Source organism: Protopterus annectens, chromosome 8.part1, assembly GCF_019279795.1.
Source record: "Protopterus annectens isolate FY-2018-M chromosome 8.part1, PAN1.0, whole genome shotgun sequence".
NCBI classification, from domain to species: domain Eukaryota; kingdom Metazoa; phylum Chordata; order Ceratodontiformes; family Protopteridae; genus Protopterus; species Protopterus annectens.
In genome coordinates, this window is record NC_056742.1 from 94,359,979 (window position 1) to 94,386,221 (window position 26,243).

The window sequence follows — 26,243 nt, forward strand, 5'->3', positions numbered from 1 at the left end:
AAAGGGGATGACTACACATTTTTTGGCATTGAGCTTAAGGCCATGGTTCTGACACCAGTTGTTGGTTTTAGTGAGGCCTTTCTGTAGGATGTCAACATCACCTGGGGAGTTAATAATAGTTCCCAACTTGCAGTCGTCTGCGAACTTTCTCAGCCAGAGTCCATTTATGTTGCCCTGGACTTCATAGTAGATACCAAACAGGAGAGGACCCAGGACCGAATCTTGTGGGGACTCCACTTGACTGGTCGACAGTCTGACTTGGAGTCAGCTTCCACACTGTGGGTTCTACCTGTGAGCCAGTTTGCAACTCACCTAGTTATATAGGGGTTGATGCCTAGCTTAGTGAGTTTTTCTATGATTCCTGAGTGGAGAATGGTATGTTAGGCCTTGGCCAGATCAAGGTAGGCTGTATGAACCACCTTGCCTTCATCCACAGCTCTGGTGAGTGAATCAAAGAAGTTGACCAAGTTGAGCAGGCATGATCTACCCTTCACAAAACCAAACTGTGTGGGATCCAGAGTTTGGAGATTCCCTGTATCCTTGTTTATTAGGTCCATGATGATAAATTCCATAGCTGTGCATATCAGACTCGTCAGGCTAATGGGGTGATAGTTCCCAGGGTCTGTAGTTGCTCCTCCTTTGTGGAGAAGGATGAATGTAGCAGTGCGTCATTTGGTAGGGACAAAGTCGGAGGTGAAGATGTGATTGAACAGGGCACACAGGTGAGGTGCCAGTTCACTCTGTAGTTCATGTAGAGCACAGCCAGGGATTTTGTCAGGTCCCATAGAAGCTGTATTCTTGGTATTGGACAGTGCTGTTTTAACCTGTGCAGTAATACTGCGTGCCTGGCAATCTACTGGTATTGTGACTGGTCCCTTGGGGGGGGGGGTAAAGTTGGCACTGAATCTGTAGGCCAGTATATTGGCAATATCTGTTGGCTCATTATAGGATGTACCATTGTGCAGTAGCTCAGAGCAAATCTGGGTATTGCTGTGGTGATTTTTTACATAACTATTGAAGGTCTTGTGGTTGTCTTCACTATCTGCTGTAATTTTGTTTTCATGTCTAGCTTTAGAGGATTTGAGGAGGGATCTCGACTTTTTGTTGAGGCTGATAAGGGAGTTTTTCCAGTCTTGGGGCCACCTTATTCCACATCAGTTTCCTCCTCCTGTTGTAGAGTTTGTTTATGGCAGGGGACCACCAGATTGGCTTCCTTTTTTTTTGGAAGAGAGCGTCTTGGTTTTGTTGGGTATGGCGAGATCCATGCATTTGTGTATGTGTTCGTACAGTACATTGGTCTATGATTTGCAAGTCATGCAACTGATCTCCATTTGCATGGGTGCTGTGAAGTTAGCTACCTCTTTTTTTAGCAGCCCAAAGTTAGCTTTACAGAAGTTTTCCATGGTGGTTACCTTTGCGGGGGGGGGGGGGGGGGTGAAGATTTCCAAGGCGATTAGTTTGTGGTCTGATCTAACTAGGGAGGAGTTGACTGCTGGTGTCGAGCAACGATCGCCCATGTTAGTAATGACCAGGTCAAGGATATTGCTACGTCTAGTGGGGGTAAGAACGAGCTGGTCCACGGCATTGGAATTAATGAATTCCAGGAAAAGTTGGGCAAGTAAGTGTATTCGTACAAGAGTAGTTTTCTCAGTTAATGGAGGGGTAGTTGAAGTCGCCCAGTATGAGAGTGTTAGGTTGGACCCAAATATTCTCCAGGGTGCTTAGGAATGTGGAGAGTGAGTCTTGGGACATAGTTAGGGACCTATAGCAGGCTATGACTTGAATCACTGTCTTACCCAATGTGTTGCACCTGAAGTATCTCATATCCGTTATGTTGGGTTATTAGTCTGGAGGTGTGTGCATCCTTTATGAATATGGAAAATACCATCTTCTTTCAAGCTGTGGTCCAAGTTCTGGGGCCAAAACGTGTGAAATGAGTTATAGCCTGGTTGCACAGGGGTGCTTTCTGCTGCCTTGAACCAGGTTTCTGTTACAGCACAAATGTCGATGTTCTCCATTTTAAGAAGTGCTTTGAGCGAGTGCATTTTGAGATTTAGACTTCTAGCATTGAGCAGCATGACGCTTAGATTGCATTTGTTTGTAGCTGTTACATTGGTAATTTGGTTTTTGGAACACTGCCTAAAAAGGGGGTGACAAGAGCCTTGGCCAGTATCCGGAATCCCAGAGGTGACAGATGAAGGCCATCTCTGGCAAAGCATCGAGGTCTGTCAGTCATGTCATCCCAGGCAGACAGATACTGGATCCCCTTAGAATGACACTAGAAACTTAGCCACTTGTTGAAATCAATAATCTTCTGCTTCTACTGTGGTATAATTCTGGGTGATGGTAGGATGGTGCTCAGGGCTAGGGTCATACCCAACTGGGCTACATAATCCGAGAACTCCTCCATGTCTCTCACTGTGTAGTCCAGGGAGGTATGTCTCAAGTCATTCACACCTATATGTACAGTGACAGAGTCATATTTGTACCTGTTGTTGAGGGACCTGAGTGCGTGCGTTATGTGACGGATTTTGGTGGCTGACAGGCAGCTGACTGTTACTTTCTTCTTATTCAACCTAGTGAGTGGGACATCAGTTTGCCTCACTATCTAGTCACCGATGACTAGTGTGTTGGGCATGCTGTTTGCCTTAGGGGATTTGGTTGAGTGGCACACTGTTTAGGAGAGTTATGTGTCTCGTGATTAGTGTTGTGTTGTGGTGGGTGAGTGCATTTCTGCCTTGGAGGTCTCTGCTGTTTGGGTAGATTTTTATTGAGAGCCTCTGCGAAGGTGGGTGTGTGGTTTATGTTTTTATGTGAAGGTAGTGCTAGTGTGTGTTCTGGAGGGCTGTGTGTTCCATGAGGTGTGGTGCAAGTTCATAGGTAGGTACTAGGCTATTGGCCCTAGGGCCTATATAAGCCTAGCCAAAAGGTACCCTGGCTTTCGCCACCCAAGAAAATTATTTTCCTGTGCCACTGTCGAGCAGACCCACAGAAGTGATCCCCGGGGTGAATTTCCTATCTCCCATCCAATCATCAAGATTTTTTTTGAAGAGTGCTAATGAGGAGCTTTGTTTGATATAGATAGGTAGTTTGTTCCAGAGTATAGAAAGTCTCTGGGACAGGAATCTATCCCTCCAGCATGTAATGTTTATTATGGTGACAAGGTTTAGGTCCCTAGAGTGTGTAGCTCGGAGGGACTGGGATTTCTTTAAGTGGAGCATGTCCAAAAGCTCTGGGTTTGATATAGCTTTGTGTGTTAGGCAGAGATCGCCACTGAGTAGGCGATATGTGACGAAGTAAATCTGCAGTTTTTTGAGACGGTCTATGTAGGACATCTGTTTGAGGCTGGTAATCCTGTTTGTGAGGTATTTCTGTGGCCTTTCCAGTTGTTGTAGATGTCTTGTGAGGTGCATATCAAAAGGGGCATTGTACTCTATAATGGGTCTAATGAGTGACGAGTAGAGGGGAAACCATGACCTCATTTTTCCTGGATGAGCAACCTTTTGTGATGAGATGTGCCACGTAGAAGGATTTCCTGATTACTGTGCCGATGTGATTATCAAAGGAGAGACTACTTGTCCACCTGTGTCCCACTTTCGGTGTTAAGTAGACTACCGCCTATGTGGTAGTTCATGGGTACAGAGTTTTTACCAAAAGGGATGACAATGCACTTTTTGGCATCGAGCTTGAGGCCATGGCTTTGACACCAGGCATCTGTCTCAGCGGTGCCCTTTTGTAGGATGTGCACATCTTTTGGAGTTTTGATTATGGCTCCTAGTTTGCAGTCATCTGCGAACCTAGTTAGCCAAAGACCTTCTGTGTTAGCCTGTACCTCAGGGAAGTAGATACCAAACAGGAGAAGACCCAGGACTGAACCGTGTGGTACTCCACTTGTCACTGGTCTGAAGTTGGATTTGGAGTCCGCTACTTTCACAGTGTGGGATCTGTCAGTGAGCCAGTTGGCAAACCCATCTTGTGACATAGGGATTTATACCTAGTTTAGTGAGTTTATCTATAATTCCAGAGTGGGGGATGGTGTCTAACCTTGACAAGATCTAGATAGGCTGTGTGAGCCACCTTACCCTCATCTACGGCTGTGGTGACCACTTCAAAGAAGTCTATCAGGTTTAGTAGACATAATCTGCCTTTTACAAACCCGAACTGGGTGGGGACCAGAGTTTGGAGATTACCAATGTCATTGTTTATAAGTTCCATGATAATATGTTCCATAGCCTTGCAGACCAGGCTCATCAGGCTAATGGGTTGGTAGTTTCCAGGGTCCGTGGTGGCTACCCCTTTGTGGAGTGGGATCACTGTCGCTCTGCGCCATTCAGTGGGAATATAGCCTGAGGTGAGGCTATGATTGAACATGGCATTTAGGTGGGGTGCCAGTTCGTTCTGTAGTTCATGTAGAACACAGCCTGGGATGTTATCAGGTCCCATGGATACTGTGTTCTTGGCTTTGGAGAGTGTGTTTTACCTGTGCAGCCATGATTACAGGAACTTTGCATTCTTCCGGTATAGATATGGCCCCCTTTAGGGGATGAGAGGGGGGTAAAGTTAGCACTGAACCTGTCTGTCAGGATGTTGGCAGTATCGGTTGGTTCTGTATATTTAGAGTGCCGTTGTGCTGTAACTCAGAGCAGATGTGTGTGTTGCCATAGAGATTCTTGACATAGCTATAGAACGGTTTGTGGTTGTCTTTAGAGTCAGTGGCTATTTTGTTTTCGTAACTAGCTTTGGAGGATTTTATGAGGGATCTCAGCTTCTTACTGAGGCTGACCAGGGAGTTCCTCCAATCATGGGATTTTACTCTTTTTTGCAACAGTTTCTTTCTTCTGTTGTAGAGTTGGTTTATGGCAGGGGACCACCAGATTGGCTTCCTTTTTTTGGAGGATAGCATATTGGTTCTGTTAGGGATTGCACAACCCATGCACTCATGTAAGTGCTTATAAAGTGCATTTGTGTAGGATTCAGCAGTCATACCTCTATTGTCCATCAGCATGGGTGTCGGGAAGTTTGCCACTTCTGTCCTAAGAAGTGTGAAGTTGGCTTTGGAGAAAATTTTTACAGTGGTTTCCTTAATGGGGGGGGGGGTGTTGACCTTCTTTTCTTGACCAGCTGTTCCAGTCTTGGCTGGAGAGTGTGTGGCTCCCAGTTTGGATATATAAGTGCATCTCTTGCAAAGTCTGAGTGTTGGGAGGTAAGAGGAGAGGGTTGTCAGTGTACATGAGGCAACTGCTACATTGCTTCAGGATGCGCAAGTTCACCAGGTTAACAGGAGAATACACAGGGAACTGATCTTTAGACATGCTTGAAGGGGTGGGCATTAATAAGTACTGGAGCGGTTTCCTTGTAGAACATTTAGTGCTGGTAACACTTTTGTGTGCTACAGTAATTGCTACAACAAGTCTGGTAAAGTGCTAGACTAATAAGCTAGTAAAAGTACAGGAGAGGAGAGAACTAGTAGCTGTAAGGGAAAAATTGAAGAGCAGACTTTGGGACCACTCAGAAGCTTACACACAGTCCTGGATACAGCAAATCTGTGTCTGGACTAGACCAGTTACAGGAAAGGTGGGAAACAAGCTCAAACGCAGGCTTGTAAACCAGAAAATTGAGAGAGATGGAAAAACTGCCCAAACCACCAATAAACTACAATTTCTGGGCCAGAAACCACTCCTCTTGTGGTAGATAGGCTACCTAGTGCTTACCACTCCCACTGATAAGCTAGAGGGCTTCCATCCAACACAGAAAGGCTTGGTGGGCTCAGAAGCTTACATACAGTCCTGGATACAGCAGATCTGTATCTGGACTAGACTAGTTACAGGAAAAGCGCAAACACGGGCTTTTAAACCAGAAAGTTGAAAGATGAGGAAAAACTGCACAAATGGCCAATATACTACAATTTCTGGGCCAGAAACCACTCCTCTTGTGGTAGATAGGCTACCTAGTGCTTACCACTCCCACTGATAAGCTTCCCTCCAACATAGAAAGGCTTGTGTGGCTCTGAAACTTACAAACAGTCCTGGATACAGCAATTCTGTATTTAGACTAGACTAGTTGCAGGAAAGGCAGGAAACAAGCTTAGCATTTTTTTTAATGAACTGTAAAGGGAGAAAGGAGGAGCAGAACATAATTCAAGGTTAAGAAACTAAGTGGGTTGGCCTTCTCAAATGTTCTTTCTGTATTAGGTAGAATGAGCTATTATGAATAAAGCAAGCTTGAAGGTATGACTCGTAAAAACCAAAGGCAATCTTTAATATGAATAAAAACAGAGCAAATTCCACTCTTACAACACCCAATACTGGTCCTTGTGTTCTAGTCCTTTAAATTAAGCGCTTTCGTTTTTGACCAATCAGAAACTTCTTCAGAATACATGACCATTCCATAATTGAAAATTTATAGTCAAGTAAATCTACACCTTCATTAAGCAACACCCTATCATAACCAGTGTTGAATACATAATACATAAGCATATTCTTAAAAGCTTTTTAGAGAACTTAAATAAAAAGCATCTTTTTAAAATACATGTAAATTCAAACTATATACACATATTCTGTGTAAAATGATAAAACAATGCATATAAGAAATATTAAAACCTCATAAAGGACAACATTTATCTCTCTAATACTTTCATTTTTACAAAACATGTTATAGAAAGGGATTAATTCAGACCAGGGCATTCAGTAGCATTGGTCCTCATCTGCAGTCATGTTTCTTGTTTTTCTAAGTTAAGGGTCCAAGGGCTCCCCCTAAAACTGTATTCCATCACCTCAATAACAAAAAACTTGAATGAATGGTCACTAAATTCTAAAATATGTTTGGCTAAAGCATTTGTTTGTTTCTTGTTTTTTATGTCCCTTAGGTGTTCGTATATTCTATTTCTTAATTTCCTTTCTGTTTTTCCAATATATAATCCTTTACATTTGTTACAAATAGCACAATACACTACCCTTTCAGTGTTGCAATCACATTTGTTGTTCATTTTCACTTGTATCCTGTTTATGCTGAATGTTGTTCCCTCAAGGATGAATGGGCACTAGTCGCAAGCTCCACATTTTCTCATACCTCCATTCACTGTATGGTGGTATCCCTGCTCATCCATCTCAAAAATGTTCTTTAAACACCTCCCCTTCCTATATACTATAATGGGCAGTTCACCCAATTTACTATGAACATCTTTATTACTGGATAAAACCACTGAATTTTTGTATAAGATATCCTTGATGAAATTGCTGTATGCATTAAATGTGGTAATAAAGGCTGTTTTAAAATCCCTTTGTTCTATGTTATGAGGTATTAAAGTTGACAAAACCATTTCCTCATTGTTCTCAGTTGAATTGTTGATGCTGTCAAGTCCCAAAGGGTAGGTGGTTGCATCAATTTGAACATTACTGAGATGGTTATTGTCAATGGGATCCTTCTTAAGAAGCGGTTTAAAATAGCTGGATTCCCTTTTGTTAATCACTTCTAACATGACATCTTTAACTAGCCTGGCTGGATATCCCCTGCTCAAAAACATTGTTTTCAAAACATCACATTCATTTAAAAAAGAATAGAAGCAGGATACCGTTCGTGCAGCCATCACAAACTGCCCCTTAACCACACCTTTCTTCTGTTTGTAGGGGTGCCCACTATCAATGTGTAAGAAGCTGTTAGAGTAAGTTGGCTTTCTGTAGATTTCAGCCAGAAAACATTTCAAAGTGGAATCTTTAATCAATTTCACATCCAAATAAGCAATCTCATTATGGTCTATAGAATGGGAAAATTTCAAAAAGCATGTTGACTCATTAATGTATTTGATAAACTCAGTAATCATGCTTACAGGTCCAGTCCAAAAAATAAAAATATTTTCCAAAAATCGCAAATAACTTCGAAAGTAACCATAGTATGGAGAATTACAAGACATCTTTGTTCCCATTCTAACATTACTATGTTAGCATAAATGCCACCCTATGACGCCCCCATAGCAACCCCTTTCATTTGTAAATAAAATTCATTGTTAAACAAAATGAAATTATTTTTCAACACTTTCTAGTAATTGTTCTAATGTGTTAATAGCTCTTTGTTGTAAACCTTTTCTTAATAGGAAATCACAGAACCATTCAAGGCCTATACTATGTGGAATAGATGTATACAATTCCTTCACATCAATAGTGATAAAAATGCCATCTATCAAAAATTCAAGCTTATTTATTCTGTCAAGAAAATCCCAAGAATCCTTCACTATAGTCTGCTCATCTTTCAATAAATCCTTTAGTTTAACATCAATGAACTTAGCAATGGGATGAGTTATAGAACCTCTAGAATCAACTATGGGTCTCATGGGTGGATGGTCCAAGTCTTTGTGAATTTTGGGAAGACCAAAAATTGTTGGAAATTTGGGGTAGGCTGCATTCAAATAATTGAATTTGTCAATTGTAATACTATTTTTAATAAGTAAGTCATTTAATTTATTTTTCATCCTTCTATGTGCCCAATTTACTTCATTCAAGGACACTATCATGTATGTATCACTCTTTAATACCTCAAGCATCTTTTCTTGATAAAGGGTATTATCCATAATTATAATCCCTTCACCTTTATCTGGTTTGATAATTCTTAAAGAATTATTTCTTCTAATTTTATTCATACTTACATTTTTACCCTCACTTAAATTACCAATTATATTATTACTTTTTACATTACAGATATCTATTTCACATAACTTCTCAAATGCTATTAAGGCTGAATGAATGGGTGGATTATATGTGCTGGATATGTGCAATGGATCACTCGCATGTTCCACATTCTGAAATAAAATGTTTAAATTTAACTTCCTAATAAAAAAATTCAGATCCACAATTGTATTTTCCATGTCAAAGTTTCTCTCTGGGACAAAATAAAGACCTCTAGCTTTATCCATTCACCTAAAAACGAATGGTGACTTTAAAGTATTTAATTTTTCTACTTTGACTATAAGCACTGTAGACTGTGACCTTTTGGCTAGAGGTCTTAACACTGTTTGAGAAGTTATGTGAAATAGATATCCGTAATGTAATATGTAATTTAAAGTGAGGCTGAAAATGTACGTATGAATAAAATTAGAAGAAATAATTCAGTAAGAATCATCAAACCAGATAAAGTTGGGGGGATTATGATTATGGATAATACCCTTTATCAAGAAAAGAGGCTTGAGGTATTAGAGTGATACATACATGGTAGTGGCCATGAATGAAATAAATGGGGCACATAGAAGGATCAGAAATGAATTAAATTAATTATTTATTGAAAATAGTATTACAATTGACAAATTCAATTGTTTGAATGCAGCCTACCCCAAATTTCCAACAATTTTTGGTCTTCCCAAAATTCACAAAGGCTTGGACCATCCACCCATGAGACCCATAGTGGATTCTAGGGGGGTTTATAACTCAACCCATTGCTAAGTTCATTTATGTTAAACTAAAGGATTTATTGAAAGATGAGCTGACTATAGTGAAGGATTATTGGGATTTTCTTGACAGAATAAATAGGCTTGAATTTTTGATAGCTGACATTTGTATCACTATTGATGTGGAGGAATTATATACATCTATTCCACATAATATAGGCCTTGAATGATTCTGTGATTTCCTACTGAGAAAAAGTTTATAACAAAGAGCTATTAACATGTTAGAACAACTACTAGAAACGGTGTTGAAGAATAATTTCATTTTGTTTAACAATGAATTTTATTTACAAATGAAAGGGGTTGCTATGGGGGCGTCGTGGTGGCATTTATGTAAACATAGTAATGTTAGAATGGGGAAAAAAGATGTCTTGTTAATTCCCCATACTATGGTCATTGTCAAAGTTATTTGTGATTTTTGGATGATATTTTTATTTTTTGGAATGGACCTGTAAGCAGGATTACTGAGTTTATCAAATACATTAATGAGTCAACATGCTTTTTGAAATTTTCCCATTCTATATAGACCATAATGAGATTGCTTATTTGGATGTGAAATTGATTAAAGATTCCACTTTGAAATGTTTTCTGGCTGAAATCTACAGAAAGCCAACTTACTCTAACAGCTTCTTACACTTTGATGGTGGGCACCCCTACAAACAGAAGAAAGGTGTGGTTAAAGGGCAGTTTGTGAGGGCTGCATGAATGGTATCCTGCTTAGATTCTTTTTTAAATGAATGTGATGTTTTGAAAACAATGTTTTTGAGCAGGGGGATATCCAGCCAGAGTAGTTAGAGATGTCATATTAGAAGTGATTAACAAAAGGCAATCCAGCTATTTTAAACCGCTTATTAAGAAGAAGGATCCCATTGACAATAACCATCTCAGTAATGTTTAAATTGATGCAACCACCTACCCTTTGGGACTTGAGAGCATCAACAATTCAACTGAGAACAATGAGGAAATGGTTTTGTCAACTTTAATACCTCATAACATAGAACAAAGGGATTTTAAAACCGCCTTTATTACCATATTTAATGCATCCAGCAATTTCATCAAGGATATCTTATACAAAAAATGGGTGGTTTTATCCAGTAATAAAGATGTTCATAGTAAATTGGGTGAACTGCCCATTATAGTATATAGGAAGGGGAGGTGTTTAAAAAAAAAAACATTTTGAGACGGATGAGCAGATATACCACCATACAGTGAATGGGAGGTATGAGAAAATGTGGAGCTTGCCGCTATTGCCCGTTTATCCTTGAGGGAAATACATTCAGCATAAACAGAATACAAGTGAAATTGAACAACAAATGTGATTGCAGTACTGAAAGGGTAGTGTATTGTGCTATTTGTAACAAATGTAAATTATTCTATACTAGAAAAACAGAAAGGAAATTAAGAAATAGAATATACGAACACCTAAGGGACATAAAAAAACAAGAAAGAAACAAATGCTTTAGCCAAACATATTTTAGAATGTAGTGACCATTCATTCAGGTTTTTTGTTATTGAGGTGATGGAATACAGGTTTGGGGGGGGGGCCTTGGACCCTTAACTTAGAAAAACAAGAAACATTATGGCAGATCAGGGCCAATGCTACTGAATGGCCTGGTCTGAACGAATCCCTCTCTATAACATATTTTTTAAAATTGAAAGCATTAGAGAGATAAATGTTGTCCTTTATGAGGTTTTAATATTTCTTATATGTATTGTTTCATAATTTTATATAGAATGTGTATATAGTTTGAATTTACATGTATTTTAAGAAGATGCTTTTTATTTAAGTTCTCTAAAAAGTTTTTAAGAATATGCTTATGTATTATGTATTCAACACGGGTTGTGATAGGGTGTTGCTTATTGAAGGCGTGGATTTGCTTGACTATAAATTTTCAATTATGGAATGGTCATGTATTCTGAAGAAGTTTCTGACTGGTCAGAAACAAAAGCGCTTAATTTAAAGGACTAGAACACAAGGACCGGTATTGGTGTTTATTCGTATTAAAGTCTGCCTTTGGTTTTCACAAGTCATACCTTCAGTGTGCTTAATTAATTTTAGTTTGGACTGTATTTTGTTTGTGGTGCTCATAGAATGAGCTAATGACACTAGACAGGGAGGAGTGTCCCAGATAAGATTTACAGGAGGGGCGCAGGCAACTGCAAATCCACCAAGCATAAGAACAGGATGGCAATAGGGAGGGACGGTGGGAAACTAAATCAGTTATATGGTACACTCCTTGGCAGGAAATCAGAACAAACAAACACAAACAGATATTTAACAAATGGAGAAAATTGACAGTTAATACTTCACACACAGTGAAACTAGCTAGAAAAGATTTACAAACAGTGTGATAGTAAAAACCTTATTTGTCAGGCCCTGTGAGACTATTTTAATACAACCGTGCAGGTTAGTTTATTGCTATAAAATACAGTACAAAGTGGCAGCAGACAATAAGTGTATAAATAACTAGTAAAAAATAAGCAAAAAATAGGATACTTAATGTTATATATCACAGATCAGAGTTTTGCTCAGTGCCCTTGCTTCGATTAGCTCTGTCTGAAATGGCAGAAACACTCACGAAGTAACTTCTTAAGTAACAGAAAGTTGAAACCTGAAACAAATTTTTAAAAATAAAGCTTGAAAGAACCAATGAGGTGCTTACTCCAAGCTGTAGTCCAGGTAACCCCAATCAGCCAATGACCATAAACACTTCACTCCCAATGAAATCCAAAATGGCTTTTGCTAACCTGATATGGCCTGGAACATGTGCTCGTCCACACAGCCTTTGCAAACAAACTAGGCCCAGAACACAAGCCTGAATATGGACAATGCCACAGCTACTACCTACACTACTTAGGTGGAAAAAAATGCAGAAATGTTTATCACAGCAGAAAAGCAGCAGTGAGCCTTTAAATGAAAGTTTTAAACAGATAAAGGAGCAAGGAGACTCTAGAGAATGCTTTTATCTGCAAACAAATCTGTTATATGATGCACTCCTTGGCAGGAAATGAGAACAAACACAAACAGATAGGTTCATAGGTTCATAGGTTTATACTAGGCTATCTGCCCTAAGGCATTTATAAGCCTAGCCCAAATTATTGTGGCTTACGCCACCCCTTATATGAAAAAATACTGTGCCCATTAGTTTGTTGTGCCTCTGTCCAGCAGTGACCCAGAGATGATTCCCGGGGTAAACCTACGATCTCCCATCCACAGGTCTAGATTTCTCTTGAACAGAGTCAGCGAGGTGCTCTGCCTCACATGGACCGGGATTTTATTCCACAGCATAGGGAGTCTCTGAGTGATAAATCTATCCCTCCAGCACGTCCTATTTATATCCGTGCTAAGGTTTAAGTCGCTTGCTCTAGTGGTTTTGGTGGATTTGGATTTTTGAGGTGGAGCATGTCCATTAATTCCGGGTTGGACATGGCCTTGTATGTCAGGCACATGTCACCTCTGAGCAGACGGTATGCGACTGAATAGAGCTGGAGTTTCTTCAATCTGGCAGCATATGACAGATTTTGGAGTCCCTTTATCCTTTTGGTGAGGAACTTTTGGGGTCTCTCCAATTGCTGCAGATGTCGGGTGAGATACATCCCGAATGGGGCATTGTACTCGATCATTGGTCTGATAAGTGAAGAGTACAGGGGAACAATGACCTCACTAGATCTGGATGTGAATCCCTTCATGATCAGGTGGGCAATGTAGAAGGTCTTTCTAACCACTTTAGCAATGTGAGTGTCAAAAGAAAGGCCACTGTCAACCTGGGTCCCCAGGTCCCTGATAACCTCTTCTGTGCTTAGTGGATTGCCACCTATATGGTAGCTTGGGGTTACCTTGTTTTTCCCGAAGGGTATGACTATACATTTTTTGGCGTTTAACTTCAGGCCATGGCTCTGGCACCAGCTATCTGTTTCCGTGAGCCCCTTCTGAAGGATATCAGTGTCCGATGCACTTTCCACTATGGCCCAGTTTGCAGTCATCTGCAAACTTTGTCAGCCAAAGTCCTCCCATGTTGGCCTGTACTTCTGAGAAGTAGATGCCAAACAATAGGGGCCAAGGACCGAGCCCTGTGGGACACCACTTGTGACCGGCTTGGAGTCTGACACAGCGCCAGCAACTCTAACCCTGTGGGTTCTGTCCTTAAGCCAGTTTGCAACCCATCTTGTGACATATGGGTTTACATTTAAGCTGGTAAGTTTTTCTACAATACCCGAGTGGGGTATTGTGTCGAAAGCCTTTGCAAGGTCAAGGTAGGCTGTATGGACTGCCTTTCCTCATCAATGGCCTTGGTGACTATTTCGAAGAAGTCGACCAAGTTCAAAAGGCATGATCTTCCCTTGACAAAGCCAAACTGGGTCGGGTCCAATGTCTGCAAGTCCCCTATATCTTTGTTTATGAGCTCCATTATGATCCTCTCCATAGCTTTGCAGACTAGACTTGTTAAGCTTATGGGGCGGTAATTACCAGGGTCCGTAGAGGCTCCACCTTTGTGGAGTGGGACCACAGTTGCCGTACGCCACTCCTTGGGCACGTATCCTGTGGTAAGGCTGAGATTAAACAGCTGCCTTATGTGCGGGTTTAATTCCTCATTTAGCTCGTGTAGCACACAGCCGGGGACACCATCCGGTCCCATTGATGCTGTGTTTTTAGCTTTAGAGAGAGCAGCTTTCACCTGCGCATTTGAGATGTCCGGGAGGCTACACTCGGCTGGGATAGTTATCTCTCCTTTAGGGGAGGGGGTGAAGTTTGCACTGAACCTGTCTGCCAGTATGTTGGCAATGTCTGTGGGTTCAGTGATTTTTGTATCATTTTGGACTAATTCTGAGCATATCTGTGAGTTTCCACCCAGGTTCCTAACATAGCTGAAAAAGGCCTTATGATTGTCCTTTGAATCCATGGCAATTTTTCTCTCAAAATTGGCCTTAGTTGATTTTATGAGTGCTCGTAATTTTTACTAATAATGATCAGGGGTGACTTCCCTTTTATGGATTTTGTTCTATCATGTAATAGCTTTCTCCTCTTATTGTAAAGTTTGTTAATGGCTGGGGTCCACCAGACTGGACGCTTGCCCTTTGTGGAAAGAGTCTTGGTTTTATTTGGGATTGCCTGATCCATGCAGTCCTGGAGGTGTTCATAGAAGGCATTTGTAAGGGCTTCCAGCTTGGGTTGTGGTTTCCTCTGACTCAGGGGCCTTGAAGGATACCACACCAGTCTTGAGTAGTGTGAAGTTTGCTTTAGAGAAGTTCTTCACTATGGTCTTTTGTTTGGGGTGGGGCGGATGTGGATTTCCAGTGAGATTAGTTTATGATCAGATCTCACCAATGAGGGATGTACTTCCGTGTGGAGCATTTTGTCCCCATGTTTGTGACAATGAGATCTAGTATATTTTCTCCTCTCGTGGGAACAGTGACTAGCTGTTCCATGGCATTTGAATTTATGAACTCCAGGAACCGTTGGGCTAGAAAGTTAGGGCTTGAGTAATGTTCCCAGTCTATATTCGGGTAGTTGAAGTCACCCAATATGATGGTGTTTGGAGATACATTTATACCCTCCAGTGTCTTCAGGAAGGCTGTGTGGGGTTCCTGAGTTTGAGAGGGTGGCCTGTAGCATGCTACAATTTGTAGAGCAGTTTTGCCTATTGTTAGTTGCACCTGGATGGATTTCGAAGCTTCATGCGTTGCCACCAACCTGGAGGTGTGAGTATCCTTTATGAATATGGCTATACCCCCTCCTTTTGAGGAGTGGTCCGGGTTTTGGGGCCGGACCGCATGGTATGAGGTAAAACCTAATAGTGCCGGGTGCTCTCAGGAGCCTTGAACCAGGTTTCAGTTACAGCACAGACATCGATGTTCTCCATACTGAGAAGGGCCTCGAGTGCGTGCATTTTGAGATTTAGACTTCTGGCATTGAGCAGCATTACCCTCAATTTCTTCCCATTTTTGTTTTCTAGGGTGGTAGGTTTAGAATTTGAGCCTTGCCTAAAAAAGGCACTATGGGGGTGGCAAGAGCCTTAGCCAATATCCGGAATCCCAGGGGTGACAGGTGCAAGCCGTCCCTTGCGAAGCAGCGTGGCTTGTCAAGCATGTCATCCCAGGCAGACAGACACTGGATCCCCTTTGAATGACACCAGACATTAAGCCAATTGTTAAAGCTGATCATCTTGTCTCTATATTGTGGCATCATTCTTGGTGAAGGAAGGATACTGCTCAGGGTTAGGGTCATACCTGCCTGGGCTACATAATCAGAGAGCTCCTCTATGTCTCTTTTCATGCAGTCCAGGGAGGTGCATCTCAGGTCGTTCACACCAGCATGGACAATGACTGTGTCATATTTGTACTTGCTGTGGAGTGACCCGAGTGCTTGTGTTATGTGGCGGATTCTAGCGCCCGATAGGCAGCTTACTGTGACCCTCTCCTTGTTCAGCCTGGTGAGTGGGACGTCAGTGTGTCTGACTATGGAGTCACCTATGACAAGTATGTTTGGTGTTGTATTTGGCCTTAAGGGCTGTGACTGCTTTGCACACTGCTTTTGTGGTTTATGTGTTGCTTGTGGGGTGTCTTGAGGTAGCAGTTGTTTGGGTGTCTGCTTTGGAGGCCTCTGCTGTTTAGGTAAATTTTTACTCAGAGCCTCCGAGTATGTCTTTGTGTGTTTGTGTTTGATTCAGTGGAGTGGTAGCATTATGTGAGGCTGGTTTTGTGGTGTGTGTAGTTGCCTTCTCCTCCTGTCTGGTCTTGCCAGTCCTGAGTTGAGAGAGCTCAGCCTCCAGTTTGGCTAAATAGCTGCATCTCTCGCAAGTATTTGTGTTATGTGGGAGGAGGAGAGGGTTGTCTGTGTAACAAGATGTTTAACAAATGGAGGAAATTGCCATGTAATTCCTCACACATGGTGAAACTAGCTAGAAAAAATTTGCAAACAGTGTGACAGTAAAAACCTTGTTTATCAGGCCCTGTGAGGCAGACAATTTTAATACAACCGTGCAGATTAGTTTATAGCTATAAAATACAGTAAAAAGTATGCAGCAGACAAAAATTGCTATAAATAACTAGTAAAAATAAGCAAAAAATAGGATACTTAATGTTATATATCAGAGATCAGAGTTTTGCTCAGTGCTCTTCCTCCGATTAGCTTTGTGTGAAATGGCAGAAACACTGTAGAATGTGTGTATGTGTATATATATATATATATATATATATATATATATATATGTGTGTGTGTGTGTGTGTGTGCATGTGTGTGTGTGTGTGTGTATATATATATATATATATATATATATATATAAAATATAAAATATATATTCTTCATACCCCCCCCCCCCCTTTTCCTCTCTTGCCCTGTTTGGCAGCTTCTAAGATGAGAGGTTTTTTTTTTTCCTTTTCCCCTGTATTTCTCCGCTTAGCTGACCAGTCTGTTCCCAGTTGTCTTCAGTCTGCTGGCTTGGAGATAGTGTGAGGAATTATGTTCACCTGTCCGCTTATGTAGCCTATGCTAATGTGCTGATTTCATACATTGGATGCATGACTCCTGGAAAGTTTTTAGGCTTTGGTACCATGGCCAGATGTCAGTGACAAAAGTCCATCTGTTTAGAATACTATAACAGTGAACAGTAGGAAATCTACTGTAATGCTAATTCCTTACACAACTGTACTTTTTATCTCCCTGGCTGAAAAGGGTACCTGGTCCAGTTCATCCAACCAGTTAAATAAATATATGAATAAATTTGTACTATTAAAAGAGAGAACAAAAAGTGTTTTGAATATGTCTATCTGATTTATGGAAATGGCCCATGGTTGTTTTTGTATTTTAGGAAGGTGATGATGATGGAGACCCACCAGAGAGTGAAGATCTAAATGATGAAGATGTAGAATATCCTGAAGGGGAAGAGCCATACAAGAAGCCAAGCAGATTCACTGCAAGGATGGCTAAGCTGCGGACAGTTGCTCAAAAATTGTTAAAGGCCATGGGGAAGACCTTAGCTATAGTGCTGCTGGCACTTGCAGGTATCTGGTTTTACAAAATGTTCATTTTTTACAGCTTTGATTATAGTTCATTTAAAAGGGAATATATTCTGGTATGCAGTACTCCTCATCTGAATACAGCCCATTTTAGAGAGTATGGATTCTGAGATGGAGTACGGTGCATTTAAAATGGGACAGATTCTGGTATGAAATGCTGCTCACTTTCCTTGAAAATACATAGTGGTTACCATACTTAACAGTATTTTAACTTAAAAGTCATACTACTTGTATTCAGTGAAACATACCTAAAGTTGTGTGGCAGAATAATGTGCAGTTTATATGTTTACAGCTCCAGATCTTGAAAAACTCTGGTATCTGTGATATAGACAAAAACCGTAAGCAAATGGTGACTTATTTACATACAACTTAAAGATAGGGGTACAGAAATATGGGATTTTGACAATACTAAGGCTGCTTAGTTTGTGTTTTCTGCCCATCATCTTGGCAAAGCTAAACCTTGTTTTTTTTACATGCTCATACAAATGTCATGTTTAAGTAACACTAGGCTTGCTTATTCAGTATGATTTGTATGGATCACTGCAGTACTGCACAGGCAGTTCAAGTATGCTGTGCCTGTTGAATAGATCTGTGAAATATGAACCGTGTTTTCCTACCTATTTCCATTAGTTTCTTTTCTAGTAAGTGGAGTGGTGCTAAAGTTGAGTGGTCCCCATCTGGGGTGCTGAAGTATTGGAGCTGACAGTGTACTGTAGTCTGTGCTCTATAATTAGTACAGCCCATACTGAGTTTTTAATTGTAAGACTCCCATCATCCACATTCCATGCTGATACCCTGCATTCTTATGCTACAGTAATATGACTTGTGATCTGCCAGGTTTGCCCCATACCCAAAAGAGAGAGTGAGTGAAATTTGTAGCCGCAACTTTTTCCTGTGTTAAGTGGTCATACCGGGACCACACTGAAGAACATTTGCTGAGTTGTATCCTTCAGTAGTCATGTCTCCTTATTCTGACTTGATTTTGTCTTGCCATAAAAGAGATGCATACAAGTATGATAAAAAAATGCTCCCTGATGTTCATTTACATGGTAGGAATAGTGAATATGTATAATGGTTTGTGGCACCTATTGTTTAAGTATAATGTGAAATGTGGATGGAGGATTAGACTGTTGATGTAACTGTGTCCAGCCACCAGCACTTGTCCTTTGATACGGAACTCAGCATGTGACTGTGTTATGAAGAGCCTGAAGGAAGTTCTGAGTTCTTTCTGTTGGCTTCTGTTTCATATTATGTTTGGTTGCAGTGAAAATCTTAAGTCAGTTGCATTTCAAGCTGTTCTACTTTGCATCTTCTGTACACATTCTTCTTAATTGTCACTTAACTGATATTTAAATCCTGATTCCATATTTATAGGCACTGGCTGGTGCACATTTGATTTCAATTTTTTTTTTAACTGGATTCTGAACTCTTGCTTTCTTGTTCCTTTTTGGACCTTAAGTTGTAGTATAGTGTGTCAGCAGAGGTTCTTCTAGGCTTGGAAACAGATAGTAAAGGCATGGGCGCTTTATTTAATGGCTGCATTTGTTATGCATCACCTGCATCCCATCCCTGTTACCCATTTTTCTATTTCTGAGGCACTCTGTGGACTCATGGCTGCATTCATATGTACATAGAACCATCAAACTATGTCTGTCATGTTCACCTCTTTATTCTCTCCTCCACTGGCAGTTACAGAAATGATGACTGCATATTCCTCCGTTGCATTCCTGCCTTTTTCAAGGAGGATTTATCATTATCCTTTCCGCTTTCCCCATTTTCCTTTTTTCAGTGGCAGTCTGCTGTTCCCAACACTGCAGACTAAGCTCTGCTGCTAATCTAATAACCCGACCATCTTCATTTTACCACTATATTTCTATACACTTTGTGTTTGTTTTGGTCTTTATTCTGATAGTTGGTGTTTGCCTCTTTTCTTCTGTAGTTCTCATACTTCATTTATCTCACTTGCTGTAATTCCTGATCTTCAGCATTTAGTATTCCTCAATTAAAGCAGGTGTATCCTTTGAGAGCAGCGATGGAAAGGCATTCTCATTGCTTTTTGTCAATCTTTACATAATATGGAGTCTGCACTTGTATCACTGGCTGAAGCATATTCCCCTTTTCAGAGATTCTGTCAGATACACTGCTGTGAAACATGATTTTCAGTCTCTGAGTTGGATGTTTCCCTTTGGTTCCATCTCTTCCTTGTAAACCTTTCCTAACTGGAAGGCAAAAGTTCCTTTTTAAAACTTGCAGTGTGCGCAGACTCCTTTAGCTGAACAAATTTGCACATTGGGGAGATGTCAAAGCTCAAATTTGTAGTAAATCAAGATGTTTTTTTTTTGCTCTTTGACAAATGCAAGAATGAAATAAGATTGTACAAAATTGAGCTTGTCAGGGGAAAGCAAGCTCATCTTATAGACAGACTATGTGGATTATGCATAAATGACTGGTAGAGGTGTTATTTGAACCAGTTTATAGTTTCACATTTCAAATTGTGCTGTTTGCATCCTACTGTGATGGCGGAGTTCTTGAAGTCAAATTCATAACTGATCTTGGTAACCCTTCAGTGCCTGTACTGTGCTGCAGAATGCTTACATTAGTGATTTGAACTGTACTCCTTTTCAGGTCAGAAATATAAATATACTTGAGGTCAGAAGTCCAGTAAATTGTTCGCTAAATGCTGGTAGTCCTGAGGCTGTGTCTCTTTACCTCCTCCTTTTTAAAATGTATCGCAAAACCTTTTTTATTTTGTAGGGTTTCTGACATTTAGAAAAATGCCCCGTTGTTGCTAGTTTCCAAATGCGAGAGCATTTCATGTCTGAACTGTAAGCCTGTATCATTACTTTCAGTGCTGGTGTAAATCTTCGTAAAGTTTGTACAAAACAAGTGAATGTCTTCTGTCTGAGTAACATTGCTAACAGTGATCAGCAGTGATTTAGGCCTGTTTGCAGCATCCTAATGAAGTATAAATAATGATTTCTTGACGGATGCTGTGTTTATAGACCTCAGCAGAGCCTTCAGTCCACAATTTTTGCATCCTCCTCTTCCTGATTTAACCTTGAACTATGAAATTAAAAAACGACTTTGTGCCTTTCCACAATTTTGAAGCAGAATCTTTGTTTTAAAGATTGATAAAACAATATTCTTCCCCCAGAGATTGGTATCCCACAGAGATTTGCAGTTGACCATTTATTCATTTTTTAATTTTTATAGACTCAGGAGTCGCACCAGAGGGAGTGTCTTTTATTTTATATACAAATAAACTTAGTCATCTTGAATATTTACTTATTTTCCATTGATGTTAGACAACTTGAATTTGAGTTCATATACATAGAGTAATAGGTTCATGGGTAAGTAGCAGTCAGTCAGTTAACTGACCATTCCAAGCCTAGCCAATAAACCATATACAAAAGTTCAGTCAGACCTCAAGGAGGTCAACACAAGATAGACAATAGATGGGTAGGGTCAGGTTTTATACCCAGTTATCTAGGTTTACCTTGACAGTAGTGAGTGCTATACTATTTCACAAGTAGTTGAAATTTGTTCCAGCGTTGGGGAATATATTTGGTTATGTGAGTAATGGATAAAACCAAACTTCTCAGAAGACCAAAACCTTGCATTGCAGTACCCTTACTAGTCTGAGTAGTGCTTGGTAACTACTCTAATCTTTACCATAGCAGAGGATTTCTGATATCTTGGTATTTGATTGGAGTTTCAACTTGAACTTTCCTAAAGTGTTGCCACCTAGTGGAGAAGGTAAACAGGCAAATCAGGATCTGTTGTTGATTAACATATTCCTATCTGTTGGGGCCAGACTTGCACTTGGGGGTATGATGAAAGTTGATAGAATAACAGGGTTTGCATTAGCATGAATTTTCTGAAGGGTATGAAGTCTGAAACTCAAGTGTCTTTCATTATTTTCTAACTTCACTCTTTAATGATTTGCCACTAATTTGCCAGAAAACCACAATTTTATGAATAATGGACCAAAAATATGAGGCAAAAATCTGGTCATTCTGCAAAAATCTGTACAGTTGAGAGGTATCAGGGGTACAGATGACAGGGAATTCTACCTCATCCAGCAGATCAAGCATTTGTTCCTTCCTGTCATTCAACATTTGTTGACTTGGAGGGTCATAGAACCTGTTCCTCTATCTCTCTGATATGGAAAGGATTTATTCAAGAATGTTTTTGGTACCAAAGAAAGAAGCCTCATGTACACCAGTCCTTTATCTTTCCTTTCTCAATGAGTTTGTGAAAGTCTCAAAGTTTAAAATGCTTATACCTTTCCAACCTGTTATCTCTTATTCTTCCAATAGTTTTTTTTTTTGGTAACTCTAGATTTGAAGGATGCCTATCTTACTGCTATAGCCTCATATTTCAAACTTCTTTAAAAAGATTTTCTGTGTCTGGATTACATTATCACTTTTCTGCATTACCCTTTGGGTTATACGCTGCTCCAAGGATGTCCACAAAATGCCTAGCTCCCGTGATAGTATTTTTCTTTATTTAGATGACTTATTATATTTGCAGAGTCTTTTTCAAAGTTTCAGGAATCTCTCACTTGAGTGCGAGATCTCCTTTGCAGACTGGGTTTCCAGGAGTATATTCAAAAATCTTGTTGGACTCCTTCCCACAGTATTGTGTTTCTGGGATGTCTTCTATGTTCTTCATTTCAAAACAACATTCCACAGGGAAAAATAGATCTATATCTAGATCTAGTCTTGAGTTTTCTACTCAGACGAGGACTTAAGCTAGGAAATTTTTCGGAATAGTAGCAGTCATGGCATCTATAATTGTTATGATTCCTTTAGCCAGACTCCCCGTGAGAAAGATTCAGTGGTACCTAAAGTAAGTTTGATCCTAATATCAACACCCTCTGACATTTCAAATTCCATGGACCCACTTTAGTGGAGATACCAGTAGACTTTGCTTGTGGAGCTGTGTCTATGAAGGTAAAAGTGCAGAGTCTTCAGAATAAAAAAGACCAAAACACACAAATGTGAGAGATGTTGGCAGTAATAAATGCACTCAACTCTGTCAGTCATCTCTGTTCCCCAGGGCCTCTGAAAGTGATTGCAGACAACACCATAATTATGCGGTATGTTAACGGAGAGGGTCCAGGTTCTACCATCCGTGAAAATTAGCCATAGTACCCTGTATTATAGCAATTTAGCACAATCTCATTGTACAGGCACCTTAAGTTGTGTCAGAGCAAAACATTGTGTCAGACAAGCTGAGCAGGACCAGGACAGAGCCTCACAAATAGAAATTGAATTAGGCAAGTCTTCTATGAATTAATCCAGTTGTGGGAAACATCTTGGGTAGATCTTTTTGCCTCTATTCACTGCAAACAACTGGCAAAATGCTGCTCCAGGACTATTTGCAGTCAGGCCTGGAAAATGGATGTTTTCATATTTCTTTGGACAGGAATGTTTCTGCATACCTTTCCACATTTTGTACTAATATCCAGGGTCATTCTGAAGATTCTGGAGGATTCTCCAGAGATTGTTTTGGTAACTCCCTTCTGGGCCAGGAAAACGGTGTTTCTCCCTTCTTTTGGAAATGGCCAAGGGCAAATTGAAGCAGTCTTCCTCGAAGACTGGAACTACTCACATACGACAGTGGTGGTTTGATGCACCCCAACTTGAAACAACTTCAACTAACCATCTTGATAATATTTTAATACATTTTAGGCACCTGTTTTCTGAGGATATGTAGCAGGTATTAAAGGCGGCAAAGAAATCTGCTACTATGAAATCATATATTATCAAAATGAAAAGATTTTTTAGTTGGTGTCAAAAAAAGACCATTTTAAGGCTAGTATGTCTCTGGTTCTACAATATTTGTGTGAGTTATCCTCTGACCTGTCTTACTCCTCTGTCAAAGTTCATTTGTTGGCCATTTTAGCATGTCTGCCAAAGGATCCCCATTTTTCAGTGCATTCCTATGTCAAAATGTTTTTGAAAAGGGTTCTGCATACCCTTGCCCCTTGGAAATAGGTGACTCTTTCTTGGGATCTTAAATTTGCATTTGATAAATTAACTCTTACTCCCTTTGAACCAGCACATCATATTGAGTTGAGGTTCTAAACATGGAAGAGAGTTTTGCTGATTGTTCTGACTTCTGCAAGAAGCATGTCTGAGTTGCAAGCTGTAATGTTGAGTCAGCCTTATCTCATTTTCCACAAAGATAGGGTTTCTTTGAGAACTAATCCTTCATTTATACCTAAAGTGGTATTCATATTTACTTTGAGCTAATCTTTCCATCTCCCTGTCTTTTTTTCAGAACCTAAAAAGTAGGGAGAAAGGATTCTTCATATCTGTAGACAACTCGGATACTGTCTTGACATAATTAATACCTTCAGAAAGGTTCCTTCAGAAACCTTCATTAAATAAATTCATTGATACCTTCAGAAACCTTCAGAAATTCTGATTCATTTTTAATTTCTTGTGATGGTTAGAAAAAAAAGGCAACCTGTGTGAGAGAAGACTATTTCCAAAGGGTTTCCTGTGCTATCTTCTCTTATTTCCACCATAAAGAGTCCATTCCAGGTAGGGTAAAGACACATTCAGGGCCTTAGCTTCATCAGTGGCTTTTTGGAAAAGGGTGGACTCTAGGTATTCTAGAGGCAGCAACTTAGTCCTCTTTGCATACTTTCATAAAGCACTGCAAGCGTGACTTCCTTTCCAGGTTTCTCATCCTTCATCATCCTAATCTTTTATAAGCTATAGTTTTCTATTCATGTAGCTAAGGCTATTGCAGCAGTGGTCAAGTGATAAATGTAGTACAGTAATGTAACTAAACTTGCCATAACAGTAGCTGTTTGAATGATCACTGCTGTAGTAGCGCCTCTCTCCCTCCACCTCCCTTGTTTGTGTGATTTTTGTTGCCAGAATGTAAAATTTGATTATTTATCTTGCATTGTCCTTTATCAATGCTCTAGGCTCCCTCTTTCAGTTGGCATGAAAGCTCTAAAGGGCTTGGTGCCAAGATCATTTATTTTCATCAGCTCTGCTTGAGCCGTCAATGGTCTGGGTGCATGAAAGGTGCCCTTAAGATTATCAAGCAGGCCGGCTGTTATATCCTATGCAGAATATAACCCATATAGCTAAGGCTCCTGCAACAGTGATCATTAAAACATCTACTGTTATGGCAAGTTTACTTAATAAACTGACAGACTTATGGGCTTTGACCAGCAAGTATAAATAAGAAACATCCTCTACGTCTAAGAACTTTTAGTTTTCCTGGTATTAAGTCATTAAAAAAACATCTATTTTGTTACTAGATATGCTTCTTTTGAATGCTGTATTAGTTCCATTCTTTAAAAGAGTCTGGAAAATAGGTTGATTGATTAATGCCTAAGAGTTTTGAAATCCCAACCCAAAATCTCACACAGAAACTCTTGATACCCTTTTAGGAAAGACTTTAATGCTAGGCATTGTATATGGATGCAGCTTTATAACAAGATATCAATGCTCAGAAAGTTTTTACGTTTTCCTTCTTTGTAGAGTCTTCTAGTTAATTGGATAAGTTTTCACAAAATTGGTTGCTATGACTGTCAAAGTAAACAAGTGGTCTGTCTTCTCTAATCCTTGTGAAATGAGAGCGTACAGGTTTTGAAACACTAGAAAGACATTCGTAACAATATAGTATTAAGTCCAGTAGTTAAGCATTTTCAAAGAAAACTCTCTTTTATGATTGACTGTTGAAATTTAGTGTAATGTACCACATAAGACAGGAAAAGCTGATAATGGACTTGTTCTTATTTGAAATAGAAAGTAGTATGGCCTATTTTAAAATATGGAATGCTTTGTGTATGGAACCACAAACAAATTAATTGCAAATTAAGTGCTTTGAAGTTTCAACCAGTATCTGACAGTTTCACTGTTTACATGTGATGTGCCATTTATTGAATTTTTCCTTGAATGTTTTACTGTTTCCCCTGTGGAAATTTTATGCTGTTTAAACTAAGAAGGCCACACTGATGATGTGCTAGTAGTATTTAATGAATAAAAGTTGTTGCTGTATTTTTACCAGTCAATTTTGTTGAGGTAACATCATTATTTTTGTCAAGGTAGTAGCCTGTTTTTCAAGTTTAATGCATATAATTAGCATGTTGTAAGTTACGTAGTTTATTCTCTTCTGCTATCTGGATTTGCAAGAAACCTAAACAAAGCTTCCCATTGCCCCATAGGTGATCTTCACTAGTTACTGAGCCATTTACTAAGACGTTTCACCTCAACTCAAATATCCAGGGCCCTAGATACTCCTTACTTTTGCTGTTTCCCTTATGCATCTTTTTTGCTGGTGATATGTTGCTCTTTTTCACACTAAAAACACCATGTCTGGTTATAAAATGTCTGTATGTGTTGCCAGATTGATAGGTATGTATCAGTGTGATTTTGTCGAGGATTGACAAGCATTTAGCAACATTAGTAGAACAGTTGTGATTCAAAGGGAAGCAGAGTGTAAGAAAATGCCACTATTGTTGGTGGGTCTTGACGCAGACAAAACATTCAATTGAGTCAGCTGGAATTTTGAGTTGGCAATGATAACATTTGCATTCCCTTATAGACTAATAAACTTAATTTGGAGTATATATGAAGAGATGGAGGCAAGATATAAGGTGACAGGGGGTTCCTGTATGACAAGCTGTGTTTGAACAGAGGAACCAGGCAGAGGGTATCCTCTTTCCTTTTTTTTTTTTGCTTTGTATTTAAAGCCATTGCCAAAGGGAAAAAAGGGGTTTACAAATTCAGTGATGCAGCTGGTATGGTAATCAAGAAAACTTAGC

At 39.8% G+C, this 26,243-nt stretch overlaps 1 protein-coding gene across 1 annotated transcript in view; it reads left to right on the top strand.

Annotated features, from left to right (window-relative positions):
- PIEZO1 (piezo type mechanosensitive ion channel component 1) overlaps positions 1-26,243 on the top strand; it is a 3,550,337-nt gene that overhangs the window by 1,555,559 nt on the left and 1,968,535 nt on the right. Inside the window, exon 6 of the mRNA XM_044081575.1 lies at positions 17,239-17,431. Coding sequence (XP_043937510.1) covers positions 17,239-17,431 — 193 coding nt within the window. The remainder of the gene's footprint in view (positions 1-17,238; positions 17,432-26,243) is intronic.